The 20,406-nt window shown below is 42.4% G+C and overlaps 2 protein-coding genes across 4 annotated transcripts; both read left to right on the forward strand.

Moving 5' to 3' along the window:
- The first annotated feature begins 8,570 nt into the window (after positions 1 to 8,570).
- On the forward strand, positions 8,571 to 12,845 carry LOC147866726 (Methylthiotransferase). 2 transcript variants are annotated; one of them, XM_087317191.1, is made up of 11 exons: positions 8,571 to 8,892; positions 9,420 to 9,458; positions 9,763 to 9,854; positions 9,947 to 10,196; positions 10,272 to 10,391; positions 10,474 to 10,549; positions 11,012 to 11,220; positions 11,312 to 11,420; positions 11,525 to 11,617; positions 11,888 to 12,048; positions 12,142 to 12,845. In XM_087317191.1, the coding sequence occupies exons 1-11, from the start codon at positions 8,740 to 8,742 to the stop codon at positions 12,691 to 12,693; spliced, it is 1,854 nt and encodes a 617-aa protein (XP_087173317.1). In that variant the 5' UTR covers positions 8,571 to 8,739; the 3' UTR covers positions 12,694 to 12,845. The 2 variants fall into 2 exon arrangements, with proteins under 2 accessions (XP_087173317.1, XP_087173319.1); XM_087317193.1 differs by lacking the exons at positions 8,571 to 8,892; positions 9,420 to 9,458 and having other exon boundaries at positions 9,760 to 9,854; positions 9,943 to 10,196.
- Positions 12,846 to 14,608: 1,763 nt separating this feature from the next.
- Positions 14,609 to 18,960, forward strand: LOC147866727 (thiosulfate sulfurtransferase 16, chloroplastic-like). Of its 2 annotated transcripts, none has more exons than XM_087317194.1 (6): positions 14,609 to 15,260; positions 16,932 to 17,036; positions 17,292 to 17,365; positions 17,897 to 17,970; positions 18,078 to 18,131; positions 18,678 to 18,960. In XM_087317194.1, the coding sequence occupies exons 1-6, from the start codon at positions 15,055 to 15,057 to the stop codon at positions 18,753 to 18,755; spliced, it is 591 nt and encodes a 196-aa protein (XP_087173320.1). In that variant the 5' UTR covers positions 14,609 to 15,054; the 3' UTR covers positions 18,756 to 18,960. The 2 variants fall into 2 exon arrangements, with proteins under 2 accessions (XP_087173320.1, XP_087173321.1); XM_087317195.1 differs by having other exon boundaries at positions 14,611 to 15,260; positions 17,900 to 17,970.
- Positions 18,961 to 20,406: the final 1,446 nt, after the last annotated feature.

Below are 20,406 nucleotides of genomic sequence, written 5' to 3' on the forward strand. Positions count from 1 at the left end.
TAAGCTGGGGTCCGATGCAACCCCTTTGATTCGGGATTCGCTGCCCTCCGGTAAGGGCGCCGCAACTGGCCTCACCTTCCGGTCCACAGTCTTGTACTTGGTGCTAACTCGGGCCGTCCGTTCCGACTCGAGCCATCGACCGAAGTCCGCGATGACTTCGTACATTTCTTCGGAACATACCGGTATCGTCCGGTCTTCGTTAAGGTCTTCTTCGACTACCTTCCCCAGCATTCCCAAGGTGTCGTCGAAGGAGACTGCCTCCACGGCTCCGTTGATTTCTTCGTCAGGGCCGAGAACTCCGCACGCTCGAAGTCTCCCCTCCGTCTTTGTTTTCTCTCGGCCGGCGATGCCGACCATCGCACATGCTCCGCTGCCGGAGAAGCAAAATTTCCTACCTATTGTACACGGTTTTATCGTACAGATGTGGGGTTTTTCCGGAGCATCCGGACTGTCGCGGCCCCACGCCTTGGCAGTCCTCTCTAAAAATCCTCTCGGCTTTCGGAACCGAGGGAGTCGCGGTTACGTTCGTGGTTCGGCCGTACCGTCAGAAACTGGACCGAATGGCGCCCGTCTTGGCTTTTGACCCTCGCGTAGGCCGAACCATTGTCCAGCACCTTGGTCTCCATTCGCGCCGCCGTGATGTACGGCTCTCCCAGTATGACCGGATGCGAAGACGTCTCCTGCACGAAGAAGTGCTGGTCAATCTCGACGTCGCCGATCTTGACTCGCACATTCGGACAGGCCCCGTGCAGTTCCTCGGTGGCGCGCGTTGCTGCCCTTATTTTCCACCCGTGCTTGGTGTTGATCGGCCATTTGCCCTTCTTATAGAAGTCCATGGACATCAAATTGATCTCCGATCCGTGGTCCACCAAAGCTATCACCGGTTCCTGGACATCGCCGATCTTTACCGGGGTTTCCGTGGTCGCTCGGGCCCAGTGTGGTCTCGAATAGTGGCTTTCCGCCCACTCGTCTCCCAGCGCCATGTCGTCTAGGTGCGTCGTCCGCACTTCCACCGGTCTTTCCGGTTCTGTCTCCGTCGACAGCCTCTTCCGTTTCACTAAGTCCACGATGGAGTCATGGAACTCCTTCTTGGCGATTCCCAGCACCTCTCGTAACGACAGCTCCACCTTGCTGTCGAGGATCCGTTCCTCCAGGACCTTTCGTAAGTCCGTGGCTCTTTCTATCTCCGTCCCCAGACGGTACCCGCCCTTCTGGGGTTTATCTTGCGTACCGGCCCCGCCGGCTTCGTCCCGTCGTGGCCCGGACCGGGTCTCGTATCGTTGTGAGGGCCCGGTCGTCCCGGGTTTCCCCACCCGCTTCTCTTCTACCAGAGCCTCGTAGTTCCGGCAAGCGGCTTCCACGAAGCCCGTCTTTTCCTCGACCGGGTCGCTCCACCCGGTCATCTCCCGTACCCGTTTCTCCGCACGGTCCGATTCCTCCCTTTTAAGCCCTGCACCGGCAAGGCCTTCTAGCATCGTCGGCCAGAATCCGGCTTTGCTTTCCTTTCGGGCCTCGCCGCCCCCGACTCGAATGCCGGCCGACGCCGAGTAGTGGACGGTTTCCGCGTGTCGGGCCGCCGCCTCTTCCATCAACCTTTTCATACCACCTCGCCCGTCGTTTCGGCTCAGGGCCCTTCGGGTGTCGCTGGCATGCACCCGTCCTTCCCACAGGTACACCACCCTGTTCCTCAGCGCCTCCGCGAAGTCGCCGCAGTCCTTCCGAATGTGGCCGACTTCATCGCACCACATGCACCTGTTTCCTGCCGCCGGCCGTCGGTCACGAGCCGGTTCGCCTCCTTCCCTTCGGGCCTGCGCGATTTGGAGGTCCTTTATCGCCTTCGTCAATTCCTCCAGCGCCGCTCCTCCGGTTGAGCCTCTGACTACGCCGGCCGAAGCCGAACCAGTTTCCAACCACTCTCGGGTCTCTTCCTTTCGCACCTGTGGCGCTGGTTCGAGCTTCCTTGCTGCGACCGAGCCCGACCCGGTTGCCCCGTTATCCGCCCATTCTCGCCGTTTGTCGAAACGGCCACAGACCTTCCTGACAGCCGCCCAGTCGGTAGTGAGCCCGTCTTCGGTTTCCAGCAAGAGGCCCACTTGCTCCCGATCCCGCTCGTCGACCGACTTGACAAACAGCAAGACCCGGCTCGTGTCCAGGATGGTTCGGTCGAGCGCCGAAAGGCGCGCAAAGTTTTCCTCGAACTCCCGGAGGAGTGCCGACGCGTTTCTTCCCTTCCCCGGGGACTCCACCCATTCCATGAACCTTCGCTTCGAAAGCCGGAGCGCGTCGTCCAGCCCGTATTTCTCTAGGAGCCGACCTTCGAACTCCTCTCAGGTACGGCTCTCCGTCCGCACCTCGAGCACCTCCGCATGGATGCTCGGCATCGCCACTCGGGGAAATCCGGCAAGACGCCTTTCTTCCGGAATGTCCCGCATCAGCATCTCTGCACCGTAGGACGCCAAATACCTCGTGGCATCCTTCCCATCGAACCGGCCGATCGTGCCGACGACCGCCTCAATAGCTCTGTCGAGGGCACCGGTGCCCTCGCGCGCGTTTACAATCCGATCCACGGCCGAAGCCATGGCCTCTGCAAGATCCGACCCCCTCATCTTCTGCTCTTCTGCCGCCTCTTTCACGTCGGGTTCACCAAAGATGTCGAGTTATTACGCAAGTGCGTGTGGAAACGAGGCGGGACCGCGGGGGTCTCGAACCAAAGAGCAAGCGAGGGAGGAGAAAGAGAGAGAACCGGCTACGCAAGACCGGGAATACACAGGGACACGGCCCTTCAGCACAGAGAACGCGAACGAACACCGACACAGACAGATGCGAATGACTAAATATATATATCAAGAATGGCTAACACGACTACAACCCTCGATGGGGCACAGGTTGGTTACAACCGAGCAGGCCGGCGAACAGATGCCGATGCCTGTTCGCTTCGACGCACAAGGGGTAGCCGGTCGGAGGTGCTGCCGGAAGCACTCGGGCGTTCCTCGAAACAGCGCAAGCCTCCTCGGAACCCTGCACAGAAAGCTATGGAGCTCAAGAAGGAAGGAAACAGAGAGAGAAGCGTCCAGAAACGGTCCGACAGCACTTCGTCCTCTCTGCGCGAGATCCCTGCAATAGCTCTTTCCTGCTCCTTATATAGGCCGACGAGCAGGCCGTCATGTCAGCTCTATTCCCTGTCCCTTTTGGACAGGGATTCGCTTCGTCCTTCACGCATCCGCGTAGTTACGCCGCCGACTCGTACAGTCCCTTCGCTCGCGCGCGCGACCGAAAAGACTGTTCGCGCGGTCTTTGTCTCCACTCGTGTTAGGGCCCGTTCCCGCCGATTATCCTCCTAATTCGCTTCTATGTACAACTCGGAGCGTGCGCGCGTGAAGAACCGGTTCCCACGCCTTGGTGCGCCGATTCCGCCTATGGACGGTTTTCTTCACGACTCCGGATAACGGCTGAAGAGCGGCCGGAATGGCCGAACAACGGCTGAAGAGCAGTCGTGCAATAGTCAGAACAGTCGGAATAGCCGGACAGTGGCTGTAGCAACCGGAGCGGCCGGAGGGTCAGACAAGGGTCAATGCAGCCTCCCTCGGTCAGCCAAGAAGAAGCGCAAGGGGAACCAAGACAGCAGGGTGGTCCACGGGCAAAAACGGAACTGCAACTCGGCGCAACCAGGCGGGACCACCCCTCTACAAGTGAGCCCATCTGTCAAACCTCCGTGCAAGCACAACAAGGCACCGGTAGCCTGTGGCTCCGGTGGATAGGTGAACAGATAGCCGGAGCAGTGGGGTATATTGAGGTGGAAGAAAGAGCGCAAAGCAAACGGTTGCTCGTCACAACCGAAGAACTAGAGACGACCCGGTCCAAAATCTGGTGCCTTGAAAAAGACTTGGATCAGGTCACGACAGAGATGGCCAAAATGGCCTTAACGACAACACAAATCCAATCACCGGTGACTCCGGTAAGTGTACAGAATAAAGAAACGGAACGACTTGTACATAGCAATAAGACCCCGGCAACGGAAACCGTTCCGGCGAGAGATGCGGCGCAAGCCCAGGAGCTTGCGGAATTAAAAGATGAACTTGCCGCACAAGAAGCGCTAAGGAGCCGTGAACGAGAATTGAAGACGGTGGCCGAAGACGAATTAAAGAAGACTACTGAGAACCTCCGCCGGGCAGAGGAGAGCCTCCGGAAAGGCCATCAAGCGTACGACTGGCTAAAGGGTGAGAAAGACAAAGTGTTGCAGGAAAAGGACAAGCTGCGGAAAACGGCAAAAACAGAGATTGAACGGCTAAAGGAAGAGCTCCGTCAGCAGAAGGATCGCGAGGACCGGGCCCGTCGTCAGATCAACGCACGGCTCAAGCAAAAGACGGATGATTTTGAGCACCTGCATCGGGACTACAAACGGCTGGAAACGGAGCATAAAGAACGGATGGCCGAGCTCCAACAGGCAGTTGATCGGGCCGCGACGGCGATCGCCGATGAACGGGCGGAAAATACAAGACGCTTGGACGAGGCGGAGAAGGTCCGGATGGAGCTCCAGAGGCAGCAGCAGGAAGACAAAGAGAGAGCGTCAACAGTATTGCAGAAATTACAAAGCACATATCAAAGGCAATTGACGCATTACAAGGCGCAGGCGGAGGACAACGTCAAAATCATCAAACAACTGAAGGAGGAACGGCAAGCGGCGGAAACCAAATCACAATTGGGAACGAGCCGGATTCAGTCCATCCTCCGGGCATGGCTGAATCAGACAAAACACTTGATTGATGAAAGCTCCGTAAAATGGTGGACAAAGTGGGCACAAAACGCGGCGGAACTCTAGTTGCTACGGGCGGATGTGGCAAACCGGCGGAAGGAAGGAGATGATTGTTATACGTTGACTTCTGAGGACTTCACCGCCATATGGGACGAGCTGGCCGACGACTTCCAAGTCCTGGCAGATGAACAACTGGCGTAGGTCAGGCAGCTCGTAGCTCAGCTAGATGATGATAGGCTAGATGCTCAAATCTAGTTTGAAAGCTACGAGCGGTCCCGGGTGCGGGAAGAAAAAGCACAGGAAGCGGCAACAGTTAACCTTAGTGATGAGGAACCGTCGCCGGCTGAGGGCCAGCCGGGAACCAGTCAACCGGAGACCACTACGACGCAGGGAGCAACGACGGAGACGCCGGTGTCAGAGCAACAAACGGAGGAGCAGCCGCAGCAGCCACCAACGAACCCGCCGTAGCAGACATCAACAGAGCAGCAACATGGAGCCTCTCAAACAAAGCATTCTGGACATTTTGGATGAAGAATAGCAAGGGTCGGTTGTGGATTCGACGTACAAGGTACTGTCCCACGGGTGTGCCATGTGTTACCGACCGGCAAAGGAGTCCAAAGTGGGAAACGGAGAGTTATTTAAGTAGTAGGAATGGGGTTGTAATTAAGCTATGAGTGTGGACGGACGGACCGGAAACGGTATGCCGTTCCGGATTCGGACCGATCCCGAATAGGTGCGGATGGCACCGTTTTGTAATATAGACCGGAAACCTATTTAAAGGCCCGGATACAATGTAATCAATAGCTGTTAATTAATGAAAGCTTAAGCGTTGTTATCTCGCTGTGTTAATTGCCGTTCTGTCTTAATTGTTATATCTTACGCGTGTGTTATGAAAGACGATCATAATAAGTAACTTAATCAAGTAGGATTAAGCGTTGAGGCAGATCCGGTTGCCGTAACACCCTTTGGGGAAGTGTCTTCCGTAGACACCCTGTGTTAGGCCATTGTTCGGCCCTAAGAGTTAACACAATTTTTGGCGACCGATGCGGCTTCATCCGACCCTTGTCTGACCCTTCGGCCGCTCCGGTTGCTACAGCCACTGTCCGGCTATTCCGACCGTTCCGACTGTTGCACGGCTGCTCTTCAGTTGTTGTTCGGCCTTTTCGGCCGCTCTTCAGCCGTTATCCGGCCATTCTTCCGGCCTCCGTTTTGGCCGCGGTCCGACTGTGTCTAACCGTTTTTGTCTTTGGCTCTGTTCGGTCCTTCTGGCCGTACGGCCATCACTTTCTTTCGGGCCCTTCAATCGTCTCTATTTGTTTGTGCGTTTATTTCTCCGTCCTTCCCTATCTTTGTCAACGAAGCATAATTGCACGAACCACACATCATTTCGTGTTCATATTCGCCTTTATCATGATCATCATCTTCTCCCTCTTCGTTAAGAATGATCTAGGTGGATGTGATGATGATGATTGAAATGGTGATAATGAGGAGACACATTTGTGCTTTAACTTGTAAACTGTGGACAAATTTGTCTCTACTTTAACACACATCAGAGGATATATTTGTCTTTGCTTATGACTAAACATGGATGAGGGATGCTTAACACTTCTTTGTCGATTCATCGATTCCTTGTCTTGTTTTGTGACGAATACATTGTCAATCTTCAATTTCTCACTCACTTGTACATTTCCTACACATCATCGCCATCATTTGTTGCTTTTCTTGCATCGTCGCGTATCATTCTTGGACTCTGTCTCCAAAGGGGGATCCCATCGTGGTCGCCAAAAACTGTGTTAACTCTTAGGGCCGGACAATGGCCTAACACAGGGTGTCTACGGAAGACACTTCCCCAAAGGGTGTTACGGCAACTGGATCTGCCTCAACACTTAATCCTACTTGATTAAGTTACTTATTATGATTGTCTTTCATAACACACGCGTAAGATATAACAATTAAGACAGAACGACAATTAACACAGCAAGATAACAACGCTTAAGCTTTCATTAATTAACCGCTATTGATTACATTGTATCCGGGCCTTTAAATAGGTTTCCGGTATGTATTACAAAACGGTGCCATCCGCACCTGTTCGGGATCGGTCCGGATCCGGAACGCATACCGTTTCCGGTCCGTCCGTCCACACTCATAGCTTAATTACAACCCCATTCCTACTACTTAAATAACTCTCCGTTTCCCACTCTGGACTCCTTTGCCGGTCGGTAACAACATCCAACATTCCAAGCAATAGGTGGTAATCGATGATTCGACATATTCTTGACTTTTGTAATGTATTTATATACTCTTTGGAGTGCCAATAGCTCTATGGGTCGAACACTTGTTTCCAAGAGCATAACCTGGTAAGAGGTAGTGCATTTAACTCCTAATTGCTTGCTTAAAAACATCTTTTGAATTTTCTCAATCTCATTCCATGCATTAAGGGAGATGGTGCCATCCCATACTTCTACTCCATAAAGCAATACTTGAGTTACCATGGCATTGAACAACATTAGTTTTACTTCCCATCCACAAGTATCACTTTGGTTGCATTGGTTCTCCAAAAGGTAATACGATTTTCAACCGGCTTGGAGCCTAGAATCAAAGCATGCACTCCATTTATTTGTGGTGGGTACATCAATACCAAGATATTTAAAGCTTCGAATAAATTGTATATGTTCACCTCTATATGTGAGCATAGGGTAATGACGAGGTTGGATGGCTTGCACTACCATCATTTTTGTTTTCACCACATTCATTGCTAGTCCACTACTATGGCAAAATTCTTCTAATACCCCAAGTAAATTTTGCATACTATCAACATCATATGAGAAGAATACCACATCATCTACATATAAAAGCAATAAGATAACGTGTTGCATCAATTTGGGGGCATTCAATCCTTCTTCCCGGGCAACCTTGTTCATCACTTCTTCTAATTTATCAATACACAAGCCAAAGAGTGTGGGTGATAGTGGGCATCCTTGCTTGACCCCCATGTTACTTAAAAAGTGCTTTGAGAATCCACTATTCATTTTTAGTTGGCATTTAACTTGTTCATATGAGGTGAAATATATTATGACGTGAAAACCATTTTGGACTCCACAATTGCGCGCAACAAATTATATTACCTAGTTGATTGGTAAAGTTATATGCCTAATAATGGAACTTGAGAGCCTGTTAAGAATCTTGCTAGCGCCATATAAATTGTAGTTGAATGTTATCGTCGATATCCCAATGAGCCCAATCCTGGATTATGAATTACACAGACATGATGTTGTCTAGCAGACATCATTTTAAGTCGAAGGGCCACTTGACATGGTGCATGGCTATCTTGTAAACACCATTTCTATCAAAAGGCCACCTAATAAGGCTCCTGGCCACAATATAAGATCAAGAACGAGCTCTCTGCTAAACAAAATTAAGGGGTCGAGAGGCCATCTCATGAGGTTTATGGCCTTTGAAAAGTGACCAACGATATAACATAAAGTTCTCTTGTGGACACAAGTCTAGGGTCAAAAGTTAGCTCATGTGGTTGACAATCTTCTACAAACCATCATTACGATGTTCATTAGGCACGGGTTTGGGATGGAAAGGCCGGTTCTCATGTGGCAGATGGCTTCTAGAGAGGGTCGGTTATGAGATAACCAAATCATTAAAGCCGAGCGTTGGAAGTGGAAAGGTCGCTTCATGGTCTCTTGGCTACGGACCATTCCATCGATCGCATGCTCAACATGACCTAAATTATTAGCACCCTCTAATAATTGAGTTAATGTTAGTACCATGGGTACCCTAGACCCTAATTCTTAATGTTTGATTCGATTTAGCTCTATCCTAACAAGCAGACGAAGTGATGGTGTTTCTTTGAACTGAGGGCTAACTGTGTTAGACACAGATCAGTGCGTCGGAGCTACACTGATCTCGCGCGCGCGCGCGAGAGAGAGAGAGAGAGAGAGAAGAAGAAGAAGAAGCGAGAGAGGTACGGAGAAACCATGGAAGACATTGAAGACATGGTTTCGGAGAATCTTGCAGGATTACGTCTTCCCCTGAATCACTCCGTCTTTCCTCGAGCTCGCGTCCTGAAACCACACACTGATTCTGTTAAGGAAAATCTACCTCCTCGTGCAGGCATTCCTGGTGTGCAGGTTTGTATAGATATTTATTATTTGTATTTTTTTGTACTATTTTTTCCTGCCGTACAGTTTTTTCTTATATAGCTAATTATCCGTGTTTTCTTGTTGATTTTAATTCTGTGTTTTAATTGTATAGTTTTTCAATCTATAGTGCTTGTTCTTCCCTTCAAAAGCCATGGTTTTTTGTGTCTATGTATTATCGTACAGTTTTTCAAATACATTTCTTCTTCTTTTTCTTTGAAGGGTGTTTTTTTTTGCCTTCATATATATTTTTATAATTATATTCATGGCTATTTGTATAGTCTCATTGAATGTAATATTTTCCATTGTGTTTTTTTATCTAGTCTTTAGTGTATGATTCTTCTTCCGTCTTGCCGTTGTTTCTCCCTATGCTCTTTATGTTGTCTTTGATTTATAATTCTTCCTTCTCTTTCATGGCTTTTCATCTTCTCTATTGTCTATATGTTTTTCTCATGGCCTTTCATAGATTCTTCCTTTTCTTCTTCATATTGAAAATGGTTTTTTGCATTCTACTGCAGGCAATTTACTTAAAAACATTTGGATGCTCCCATAACCAGGTAAACTTTCCATCTCAATTACTTAGAAATACACTTCTTGTAGTTGGACATCTATAAAGGGACCAAATCAAATAGAATATATAAATGCCTTCCCAATTCCTATCAATTGAATAAACCTGGGGAATTTAGGCACATTTCTTACTATTTCATGCATGGTAGGAAAATCAATCTTTTAGAAAGTTTAAATTTCCTTAACACTTGTATCTTGCCTTTGCACATATGCTGCAGAGGATGGTTAAAAGTCATATACTATACTATTTTCATCCTTCTTATAGCTCTTGAAATCATTTGCTCTGTTCTACAGAGTGACAGTGAGTACATGGCTGGACAACTTACATCGTATGGATATAGTATCTCAGAGGAACCTGAAACAGCTGATTTGTGGTTGATAAACACGTGAGATGCACGATAGGACATCCTGATTATTTCTTTCCTCTTTATTGGAACAGTATTTGTCAGATTGATATGTTGTTTGAATGTTTAGACAGGTGTACGGTGAAAAATCCAAGTCAGTCGGCCATGGAAACATTAATTCGAAGAGGCAAGAGTGCAAAAAAACCTCTTGTTGTGGCAGGATGTGTACCTCAAGGTAGCAAAGGTCTGAAGGATCTTGATGGGGTTAGCATAGTTGGCGTACAGCAAATAGATAGAGTGGTTGAGGTTGTAGAAGAGACTTTGAAAGGGAATGAAGTCCGCCTTCTTCGTAGGAGTTCTCTTCCTGCATTGGATTTGCCAAAGGTATAATGTATAAGTATTTGTGGTCATTTTAAAAGATTGAGTCAATACACTTTGACACAAGATTGCATTTTGTAGGTTAGGAAGAACAAGTTTGTTGAGATACTTCCAATAAATGTGGGTTGCCTAGGGGCATGTACGTATTGCAAAACTAAACATGCACGCGGTCATTTGGGAAGTTATCCTGTTTCAACTTTGGTAATGACTGCTATATAATGTACATAGCTTGTAGATTTTATGAAATGCAGCTCATCTGAATGTGCCTTGGAATACCAAACAGGTGGAGAGGATAAGATCAGTTATTGCTGATGGGGTCAAAGAAGTTTGGCTAAGCAGTGAAGATACCGGTGCTTATGGTATAGCACATAGTAAATGCTGAAATATGTGTGATATCTTTCAGTTTGTGCTATTCTTATGAGTGGGCCTATAACAGATTGATCTTTGCACATCTCTCTCAAGTAGAAGATAAGAAATAGTCATGCTGATAAGGAAGAGAGGAACAGAACAATGTACCCATAATTTAATAAGATAAAGATAGGATGAATCAAATTGCAACTTCATTTTTGCTTAGCTTACTATAGATACATCAAGGATACGCAAAGAAATGGCATTAATGACACAAGTGAATGCTGTCTAAGAATAATGGAGTTCTTATTTGATAGCAATAGCATATCTAAAATGTCTGCACATGAAGACCATTATTTAGATTTCTGCTTGAAATAAAAACTTCAAAAAGGAAGTAAATGAGAGGAGCACATTTTCATTTTAAGTTTCAAAATCTATTGTATACACATGTTACATATGCCTATTTTCTACAGGTAGAGATATCCAAACGAATCTTCCCACTCTTTTGCGTGCACTGGTTGCTGAATTACCAAATGACAGATCGGTTATGTTACGGATTGGGATGACCAATCCGCCTTATATATTAGAGCATCTTGAGGATATAGCAGAAATCCTTACGCATCCATGTGTATACTCTTTTCTCCATGTACCTGTGCAATCAGGAAGTGACAATGTGCTTCATGTAATATGTCCATATTAGACCTCCTTGATTCATCTAATATCATATCTCAGGAAAAACACCTTATTGAGCATGCGGTTTTGGGTTAATGCAGGCAATGAAACGGGAATATACTGTCAGTGAATTCAGGAGAGTGGTAGATACACTTATCAAACTTGTTCCTGGAATGCAGATTGCCACTGACATAATCTGCGGTTTTCCAGGTTTCTAGTGCTTATTTCGATTTTTGTATACCTCAATAATTTTATGTTCAATTAAACTTTTCAGCACCTGTGAAACACCTGAGCTAAGTGGATTGTGTCCTTAGGTGAAAGTGAAGAGGACTTCGAAGAGACCATGAAACTGATTGAAGAATACAGGTTTCCTCAAGTGCACATTTCACAGTTTTACCCCAGGCCAGGTGTGTTCTCTAGATATACTCTCTCTATGAGTATGTGTATGCGAGAGGACTTATGTGTAGTTTTGGGTGTTTTGAATAGTTAGGTATGGTTTTTGAAAGTGATTGAATCAGGAGAGCTCTCTCAAAAGAATTTATGTGCATGTATATGCAGTTTTGTGATTGACTAGGTATAGTTCTTCAAAATGATTGAGGGAAAGTCTCTGAAATGTATGTGTGTGCGTGGTTTTGAACCTGTTTGTTTGGGTAATACGTTTTGTTAATTGAAATCAGGAACTCCAGCTGCACGTATGAAGCGGGTACCAACGGGAGAAGTGAAGAAACGGAGCCGCAGGCTAACCACACTTTTTGAGTCATTCTCTCCCTACAAGGACATGAATGGACTGACTTATAGAGTGTTGGTGACAGATATAGCTAGTGATGGTATCCACCTGGTATATACTTCCTTGCATCCTTGTTTGGATTTATCTTATATTCCATGAAAATACAACAATTTCACCACTGATAAGGCGTATGTGTTGATTCAGGTTGGGCATACAAAATCTTACATCCAGGTGTTGTTACCTGCTGGTGAAGGTTTTATGGGGAGCTCTGTAGATGTTAGAGTGACATCCACAGGAAGATGGTCTGTCATGGGTGAAGTCCTTAACTATGAATCCAAACCAGTCGTAGGAGGAATTATTCATTCAAGTGGAAAAGAAAATGGTGTGATTCCATGCAAGGATTTTGACTTCACTGCAGGAGATGTGTGTGAAGCGTCACTTTGTTGTGGAAGTAATGTTTGTGATTCGGAAAAGAAAGGTGGTGGTTCTTCATCAAATGATGGCACAGTGGTCCTTACGGACCGCGAAGAGAAATCCAGTGTGAGTGGCATTTATACATCTATGAGCAAACTATCCAAGAGAGTGATATTATCGTCTGATATATCTACAAAGGCACATAATGAGCTGAAACAACCTTGTCCACCTAACAATGCAAAGGAGAATGCTTGTTTCCAGCATGCCATAGATGGATTTCTTTGTGTCATCCTGATTCTAAGTCTGAGCATTCTCTTGCTCAAAATTTCGGGTTGGATTTGAGGGTCTTTTCTTGCATTGTTTTCTGAAAGTGAGGCATAACAGAAGCCTATGTGTAACATTTTTTGAAATGTTGTAGCGTAGTATGAATTCCAAAGGTGTACTGTTGAGCTGATTTTTAATTTGTTCCCTTTTATGCCAATACGGCCAGACAATACCATTACTCACTAGTGTTCATAAATCTCAGTGATAAAACTTTCTGTTATGGATCAAAAGCTCTTGATATTGAGGGCATGCATGGTTCTGATGAATAAACTAATGGATTCATCGCAAAACGTAAGGATTTTCAGTACAAACATTCTAGAAGCTTGGTATGATGTCAATTTGTGGGAAAGCGAATAGGTTGTTCATGCTTCACATGTTATGCTGCATACATTGCACCAAACTACAAAACCATATTGTACGTTGATGTTCATATGGTTGCAGTTTGTATGTACAATACAAGCCTGAGTGTAATGGTTAAAATGCACTTCTCTTTCGTCGGCTGTATCATTCACATGGAAGGACTGAACATTATATATTTATTTTCTATTCAATTAGATTCTCCATGACTATTATTTTATGAATTTCACATATCAACGGCACTTTGAAATCAAGTATTACCATGTTTATGTTAATGTTTGACATGTAATGTTCGTAGAAATGGTTAAAAAGCATAACAAATTTCAATGAGAATTGCGAATGTCAAAAATAGTAATTTGTTATTGCTAAGTTGGATCATGTTAAAAATTGATGGTGTATATTTTCTTGTTTGATAATGAGTTGAGTTTGAAGTTTGAAGTTTCAATGGTATGCAAATGGTTTTTCTCTTCTTGTGGTTTCTCGCATTTGTCATTTGTGTAATCCTTATGTAGGTTGTATTTTCTCCATGTTTATTCCCAAAAAAAGCTCATGGAATATTGCTATAGAAGTGGTCATTAGTGTAGACTTGTTGCAATGATAAATTTGTATTATTTCACAAGCTAGCTAATTTACAAGAAATAATTGCAAAAATATGAATGTCGCTTCGTGGTCCAAACTCTACAAACAAGGCAACAACCACACGGTCCCATCACACTCCCTACAAAAATTGGACTCTATTGAGTAAACAAAATACATATTTTTGGCTAAGTTCCAAATTAGTAAAGGAGTCAAGATGGAACTTTATAGATGTTTATGCATGAGAGGATATATATATATGTGTACATATGAAATCAACCAATAACAAAGTTGATCCATGACGATTCAAAGTGTGAATAATAATGATAAACTCATTCTGTTCTGTTCCATCCTTTCCTTTTTAACAAATCTATTTGCAAACGCTTAAAAGAATACGTGCAAGGGTCAATTATGCCACACATACGTAGAACAGAAATATATGACATAGACTTGTCATTCCTACGTAAAGTAAGCTAGTGTGTTAGGTAAACTCAGAATAAACATTGTGCCATCATGACCTATGTTTCTTATTTGTGTTATCATGGGGAAGAATTTGTTAGGTCTTGGATGATAATGTGGGGAAATGAATTATATGCAAGTAGGAAAAGCAGCGGGAAAATAGTACATATTATTCACAACATGGATAGCTAGCTGAGGATCAAGATTTTGATGTTTTTGGGGTAGTTTTGTTTTGTTGGGCAATGGGGGGCTTCTGTAGTTGCTATGTGTAGTGTTTTTAAAGCTTTTGGAATTTCGTGAAAGCGCTAGATAATAGATATAACGTGGGAAATTTGAATTATCCACACAATTGGAAATTCGTGGAAATTAGTCACAATCATTATCCTTATCCTTAACACCCAAACATAAACAAAACGTGATGTACAGTCAGCCGCTTGCGTGGCAACGCTGACGTGGCAGCCGGCATCTTTCGCGCCCTCTCTTTTTTTTTCTCCCTCTTTTCCATCACCGAAATGATCAAAATCAAATGAATAGAAAAAAAAAGCAAAAGCAAAATCAAACGCAATGAAAGCAACAGGAAGCCATCCAAGATTCTAGAATATAAGGCCGTTTTCGAATTTTAGGGTTTCAGAAATCACGGAAGTGCAGAAGAAAGAAAGGGAGGTGCAAGAAGAGACTGTTTATATCTTTTCTCCGTGTCAAATTCTAGGGTTTCAGAATAGAAGTAGAGCAAGGAAAGTGTTTCTTTCATGTGCGCGTTTTTTATCTGAATCATTGTATTCTCTCGATCCTCGCAAAGCAAGTTTTGGTTTGATCTTCGCGGACAAGAAGCTTTTCAAAGAGATAGAATAAGCTTTCTGAAGAAAGAAGAAGAAAGAGAACCTTTCAGAGGAAAGACCAGGAAGAAAGAAAAAGAAGTTCCGGAGAAGAAGAAGCTTTACAATAAGGAGAAGAAGAAAGAAGAAAATTTTAGACGAAAAAGAGGATATGGCAACTTTAAAAATTGTTAATGTTTTTTGCTCATCCGAATCCTCCCTGCATCTTCAAGGCCACCTTACAAATCCTTCCTCGTCGAATATTTTCTCCACTAATCATCATGTTTCTAATCAGTTCTCGGACAGAAGACTTCGAGTAATTGCCGACACTACTATTGCTCATCGATTCTATCATCCTTCTTCCGACAGAAGAACCAGGTAAAGTACTCTTAGCTCATTTATATCCTCTATTAATTTCAGTGTTTTAACCAAGCTTGTTGATTTTTTCTCTTTAGTTCTTCTTTTTAAGGGTTTCGGCACTCTTCATTTGACTATATGATTGCTTCGTATGCTTTTAAGTTTTCTATAAACTTAGCTCTAAATTCGCTTTATAGGGTTTACTTGCGTATCTTTTCTCATTATTTCTTTTTCATGCGGTTCCTTCCCTTCTTGCTTTATATCAGGATTGCTTTAGATCTGTCTTTTTCTGTCGATCTTATTTTTTCGATGACATTGTGCAGATTTTCACATCGTCAGCTCTGTGATCGTACCTTCCATCTTTGTTTTATTTCTAGGTTTGTATTAGGTTCCTGTTTTCCTGTAAAGTCCAAGGCTTTAAGTTTTTCCGATCTTTTTATTCAGCAGTTCTTTCGTGGTATTCTGCTTTTGGTAAGTTTTAGTCATTATGTTTTCTTATGCTGTTTTTCCATGGCTCATTCGTTCCTAATTGATCTCTACCAGTTGTTTTCTTTTTCTGTAAAACATAGTCTTTAGCTTTTCTGCGCATCTTTTATCCTAAGCACTTCTATTATATCCTCAAATTGATTTGTCTTGCAGATTAATTTAGGTCTTTGATTTATCTATCAGCACTTTCCTTCCTCTAAATCTGAAGGTTTTTTTTTGTTTTCTTTGTGCTTAGGTAGTCTTTGATACACAATGTCTGGTCGATGTTATATTTCTTGCCAGTTCAAACATGGCTCCTATTTTATGTTAGAATGGAGCTTGTTTCTTATTTTTTGTTTAGATCTTCTGTTTTTGTATCAATGCTTTCTTTTCTTGAAATTAAATTTGTCTTAACTGTTTACTATGTATGGCTCTTGTAGATTAAGAGAATTCTCCATCTCTTTCTGTATTAGTGCTTCCTCAAACCTTGAAGTTCAGCCTTGTTATTCTTGTGCTGACTTTTGCTTCCATTTTTGTTAAATGCTTTTTCTCTCCCAAATTCTGAAGATCGTAATTGTTTGTCTAACTCATAGTATGCATGGTCGAGTCATCATTCATATATTAGTGTGCTCTTTTCAGAAAAATGGAAGCTTTTCTGTCTAATTCTTTATTATATATGTTCAATGTAGACTGAAATTATAATCATCCTTTGTTTTCTGTATTTGTGCTTTCTTTTCTTAATTGGAAGATTTTTGTGTTTGACACTTTACCATTGTGGTTGAAATAGTTTTACACTATCCTTTATCTGCAACTCTTTACATTGTTGGGGTGCAGTAGATTGAGAGAATCATCCCTATTTCTCTGAATTCATTCTTTCTTTTCCAAGAGTTTGTTCTATGTTTTTATTTAAGGTTGTTGTTTTTATTATCAATCAAAGTAGATTGTGAAAATAATGTTTTCTTTTTTGTTTTTATGCTCTCTTTTCCCAGAATTTGATAGTCTTCTCTGTTTGTGTCTTGATTTTTTTCTATATCCGGTTGGTTTAGGTGGAAAGAATTGTCATTCTGTCCCTGAATTAATGTTTCTCTTGCTCAAAAGTTAAGTTCTTCATCATGTGTCTAACTCTTTACTCTATGTGGCCGGGGTAGATTGAGATGAAAATGGTGCTTCTTTGCTTTCTTTCCTCAAAATTTATGTCCAACTCTTTACTATGTTTGATTGATATAGATTGAGAATCTCTGAGAAAGTCATCCAACACTCTCCTATCAGGGCTGTTCCTGTCCAAGTAGCACATGAGCTTCTCAATGCAGGGCATCGGTTCTTGGATGTGAGGTATGGATACCATGATCTGATGTATATGTAAGCATGATTTTTGTATCATGTGGCAAAAAGATTCTAGTATCCAACATTATTGCTCCATATCCTTTTAGCTCATGTCTCTTCTTTCAATTGGAAGAGCTTTGTTATTGGATAAAATATGTTTGATCACGTTTTCCGGTTCATGGAATTTGTGTGGAAGCAATGGAACAGCATGTGGTTATTTTGTTTAAGAGAACATGGCAGACATTTTTTATTTGTTGTCCTCAGGACTGCTGAAGAGTTTGCAAATGGCCATATTGAGGGTGCAATCAACATACCGTATATGTTTAAAGTTGGCTCAGGTAATCATGAAAGATATATGATGATTGAATGTTTCATACATGTGTGTAAACGTATGAATCTCTATTGCATATGTGCATTTGGCTCATATTCCTTGTTTAACTGAACTCCACGAAGAACAGAAAAACTTGCTTCATGGGAACTGTACTCAAATGGTAAAAAATGATTGAAGAGGATTGTAAATGACAAATGGACACATGGTTAATGTTAATTGGGTTTCGTCACAATTTATGAACACCCTTGATTCCAGAATGTATTTATTTGAAATATCAATGTGACACCTAATTCTTTCTTGCACTTTTATCAAACTTAAAAAATTAAATGTGTTCCATAAAGGCTTGCAAATGCTAGAAACCTTCTTTTATGTTTGATATGGCAGAAGGCTTTGTAGTGGCATGGAATGTGCATGATTTGAATCTCACAGTTGCACAATGAATGGTTTGCTTCTAGGAAGTCTGTCTAGCTTTGATCATTCTTTTCACCATTCAAAGCACTCATTGGATGTGAACCAGATAAAAATTTGTTTTTTGTAGCAGGAACGACAAAAAACCTCAAGTTTTTGGAAGATGTCAAGGAAATGTTTGGATCAGATGATGAAGTTGTGGTGGTAGGTTGACTTGAAGATTTGCATCTATTATATGCTTAATCTAAAGTATTCTTTCTAATTAGTAGTTTGTAGGAGCTGAATGATGCTTAAATTGTTTTGAATGCCAGGGCTGTGAAATGGGGAAACGTTCACAAATGGCTGTGTTAGAGCTAGTTTCTGCGGTAAGAACCACATGCATCTACTGCAAGGATTGTAACAACAAATGCATCTATATTTTTGTTATTAATGGAACACAGATCTCCTGCACAAACATCTTGAAAGGAATGTATGAACATGGATTTGTGTTCCAAGATGTCTATTTGAATTTTGCATTAGGATGCACTTCTATGGATTTGAGTTCCAGAACACGATATTGAATAGTTCCATAAGATACTTAAATGGATTTGAGTTCCAAAACTCCATATTGAATGGCATTGCAAAGTTCGGTATATTTGATACCAGCATTGCCTCTGTATCTTTTATGCTTATGTAGATTGAATGGAAGTTTTCTTTTTTGCATTTTTCTACTATATATTGAATAATGGCAAGACTAGGGCTGTATAATTCATAAATTTGGTATTGTTGGCAAACCAGCGTTTTCTAATATTTATGTATTTGTAGATTTCAAGGAGATACTTTTTTGCATTTTGTCATTAGTAAGGCACTCCAATGGATGCACAAAAATAGGGCATAACATTGTTGACTTAAAATTGTTTCCATGTTTTCAGGGTTACACAGGACTGACTGACATGGCAGGTGGCTATTTGGCTTGGGTGCAAAGTGGGATGCCTACTGTAGATGTTTAAAACTAAAACAACAATAATGGTTGGTTTCATTTTCACCTTAGAGCTCCACTTAATTGTTCTTGTATAGAATAGAAAGGTGCAGAAGTTAAAGCCTTCTGAATATCGAGCTTATTTAATGGCCTCGGAATGTTGTACATATCTTTTCTCTCTATGATTGTAAAGCTGAAGAAACTTAATTCAGTTTCAAATCCCAATCTTTGAAATCGTTATGTCATGCATGACATGGATGCGCTACATATGGGCTTAATACCCTGTAAATTTATAAGATAACTGACTGAAATGCAGGCAAAGTCACTTGTGATCATAACAACTAAAGTATCATCACTTATTGAAACACACTTGTACCTTATCGTTGCTTATTGAAACACAGTTGTGCCTTATCTTGTAAACAGTAACAGTGTTTTTGTTAATCATGTAATTTGGGTACAGAAGAGGTAAAGAACCATAAATCCTAATCATCATATCATTGACCATTTAAGTGAAATAAGTTCCATGATCTATAGTTACTGGTACTTCAATATGATATATTGCTGAATTTTTTGCGGGAAGGTGCTTAGTCAAACTTTGATGATGCGTATCATGATGCCATAAATTGATGAGGTTTTTGTGGTTCATGATATTGCCTCAAACTCCATTAATCCTGATGTAGGAACTGTTTTTGTGATTACTTTCCAACTCAACAAGTTGAAATCTCTGCTTGTTTGAATCACTATATACACGTACAGTGATGGACAGTTATAATGTTATGTTCCCTCATTACTTCCAACATGAATTGGAAGCCACAATACATCTATTAACACATTAGAAATACAAACAATGAAATATAAACTCTATGATGATGTCTTTTTTGATCGACAATCCCTCGTGGGCCCAAGAAGTAAGATCCCAAATCTAATTTATTAGGTATGTTGCTCATAAGGCTTTAGTGTTATACTATTCTCCAACAATGATAACCAATGTGTTTTTATACATAAATATGTTTTAACTAATAGGTTTTATTACAAGAACTCTTCATACTTTAGACTTAGTAGGATTGATGTGTCCACCACAACCAAGCCCTCAAAAGTATTAATTTGCCATTTGAATTGAAAGGCAAGCACCATTCAATAACAATGAAAGTATGCTCTGGAGGTTGAAATTGGTACATTAGTTCAAAAACCAAACACAACTCCATGAAACACATTTAAATACTTATTGTTCATTTATAGAAAGCCAACAATCAAAAGCATGTGTTGAATTTTGGATAACATGAATTTGTATCATGAAAGAGAGCTCATATAAGTTGAGAGACCATTTCAACCCAATCTTAGCCTTAACCTCATGTTTACTTATTTTGGAGACAACCCACATTTGGGAAAGATGTTGCGTCATAATTGCCAAGACTCAAAATTTCACCTTAAAATTGGATTTTGTATAATCTAAAAAAACTCACTTCTTTAAGGGACAATATGTACGATTGCCAATTTGTGTTGACAAGATATCTATATCAAGTTTGGATAACATAAGCTGAAACATGAGTAGGTTATTTGAAGAAGAAAAACCATTTCATGCTTAAATAAATCTTTGGTGTAGAGTAGAACCACTCCAACTTGTTGTGTTTTTTAATACTAATGTAGTACCTTTTTTTGGAAAAAAAACACCATTTCATGCT

This window comes from Azolla caroliniana, unplaced genomic scaffold, assembly GCF_043228905.1.
Source record: "Azolla caroliniana isolate FFs.n. ecotype wild unplaced genomic scaffold, voAzoCaro1.0.p SCAF_3, whole genome shotgun sequence".
Classification (NCBI taxonomy): Eukaryota; Viridiplantae; Streptophyta; class Polypodiopsida; order Salviniales; family Salviniaceae; genus Azolla; species Azolla caroliniana.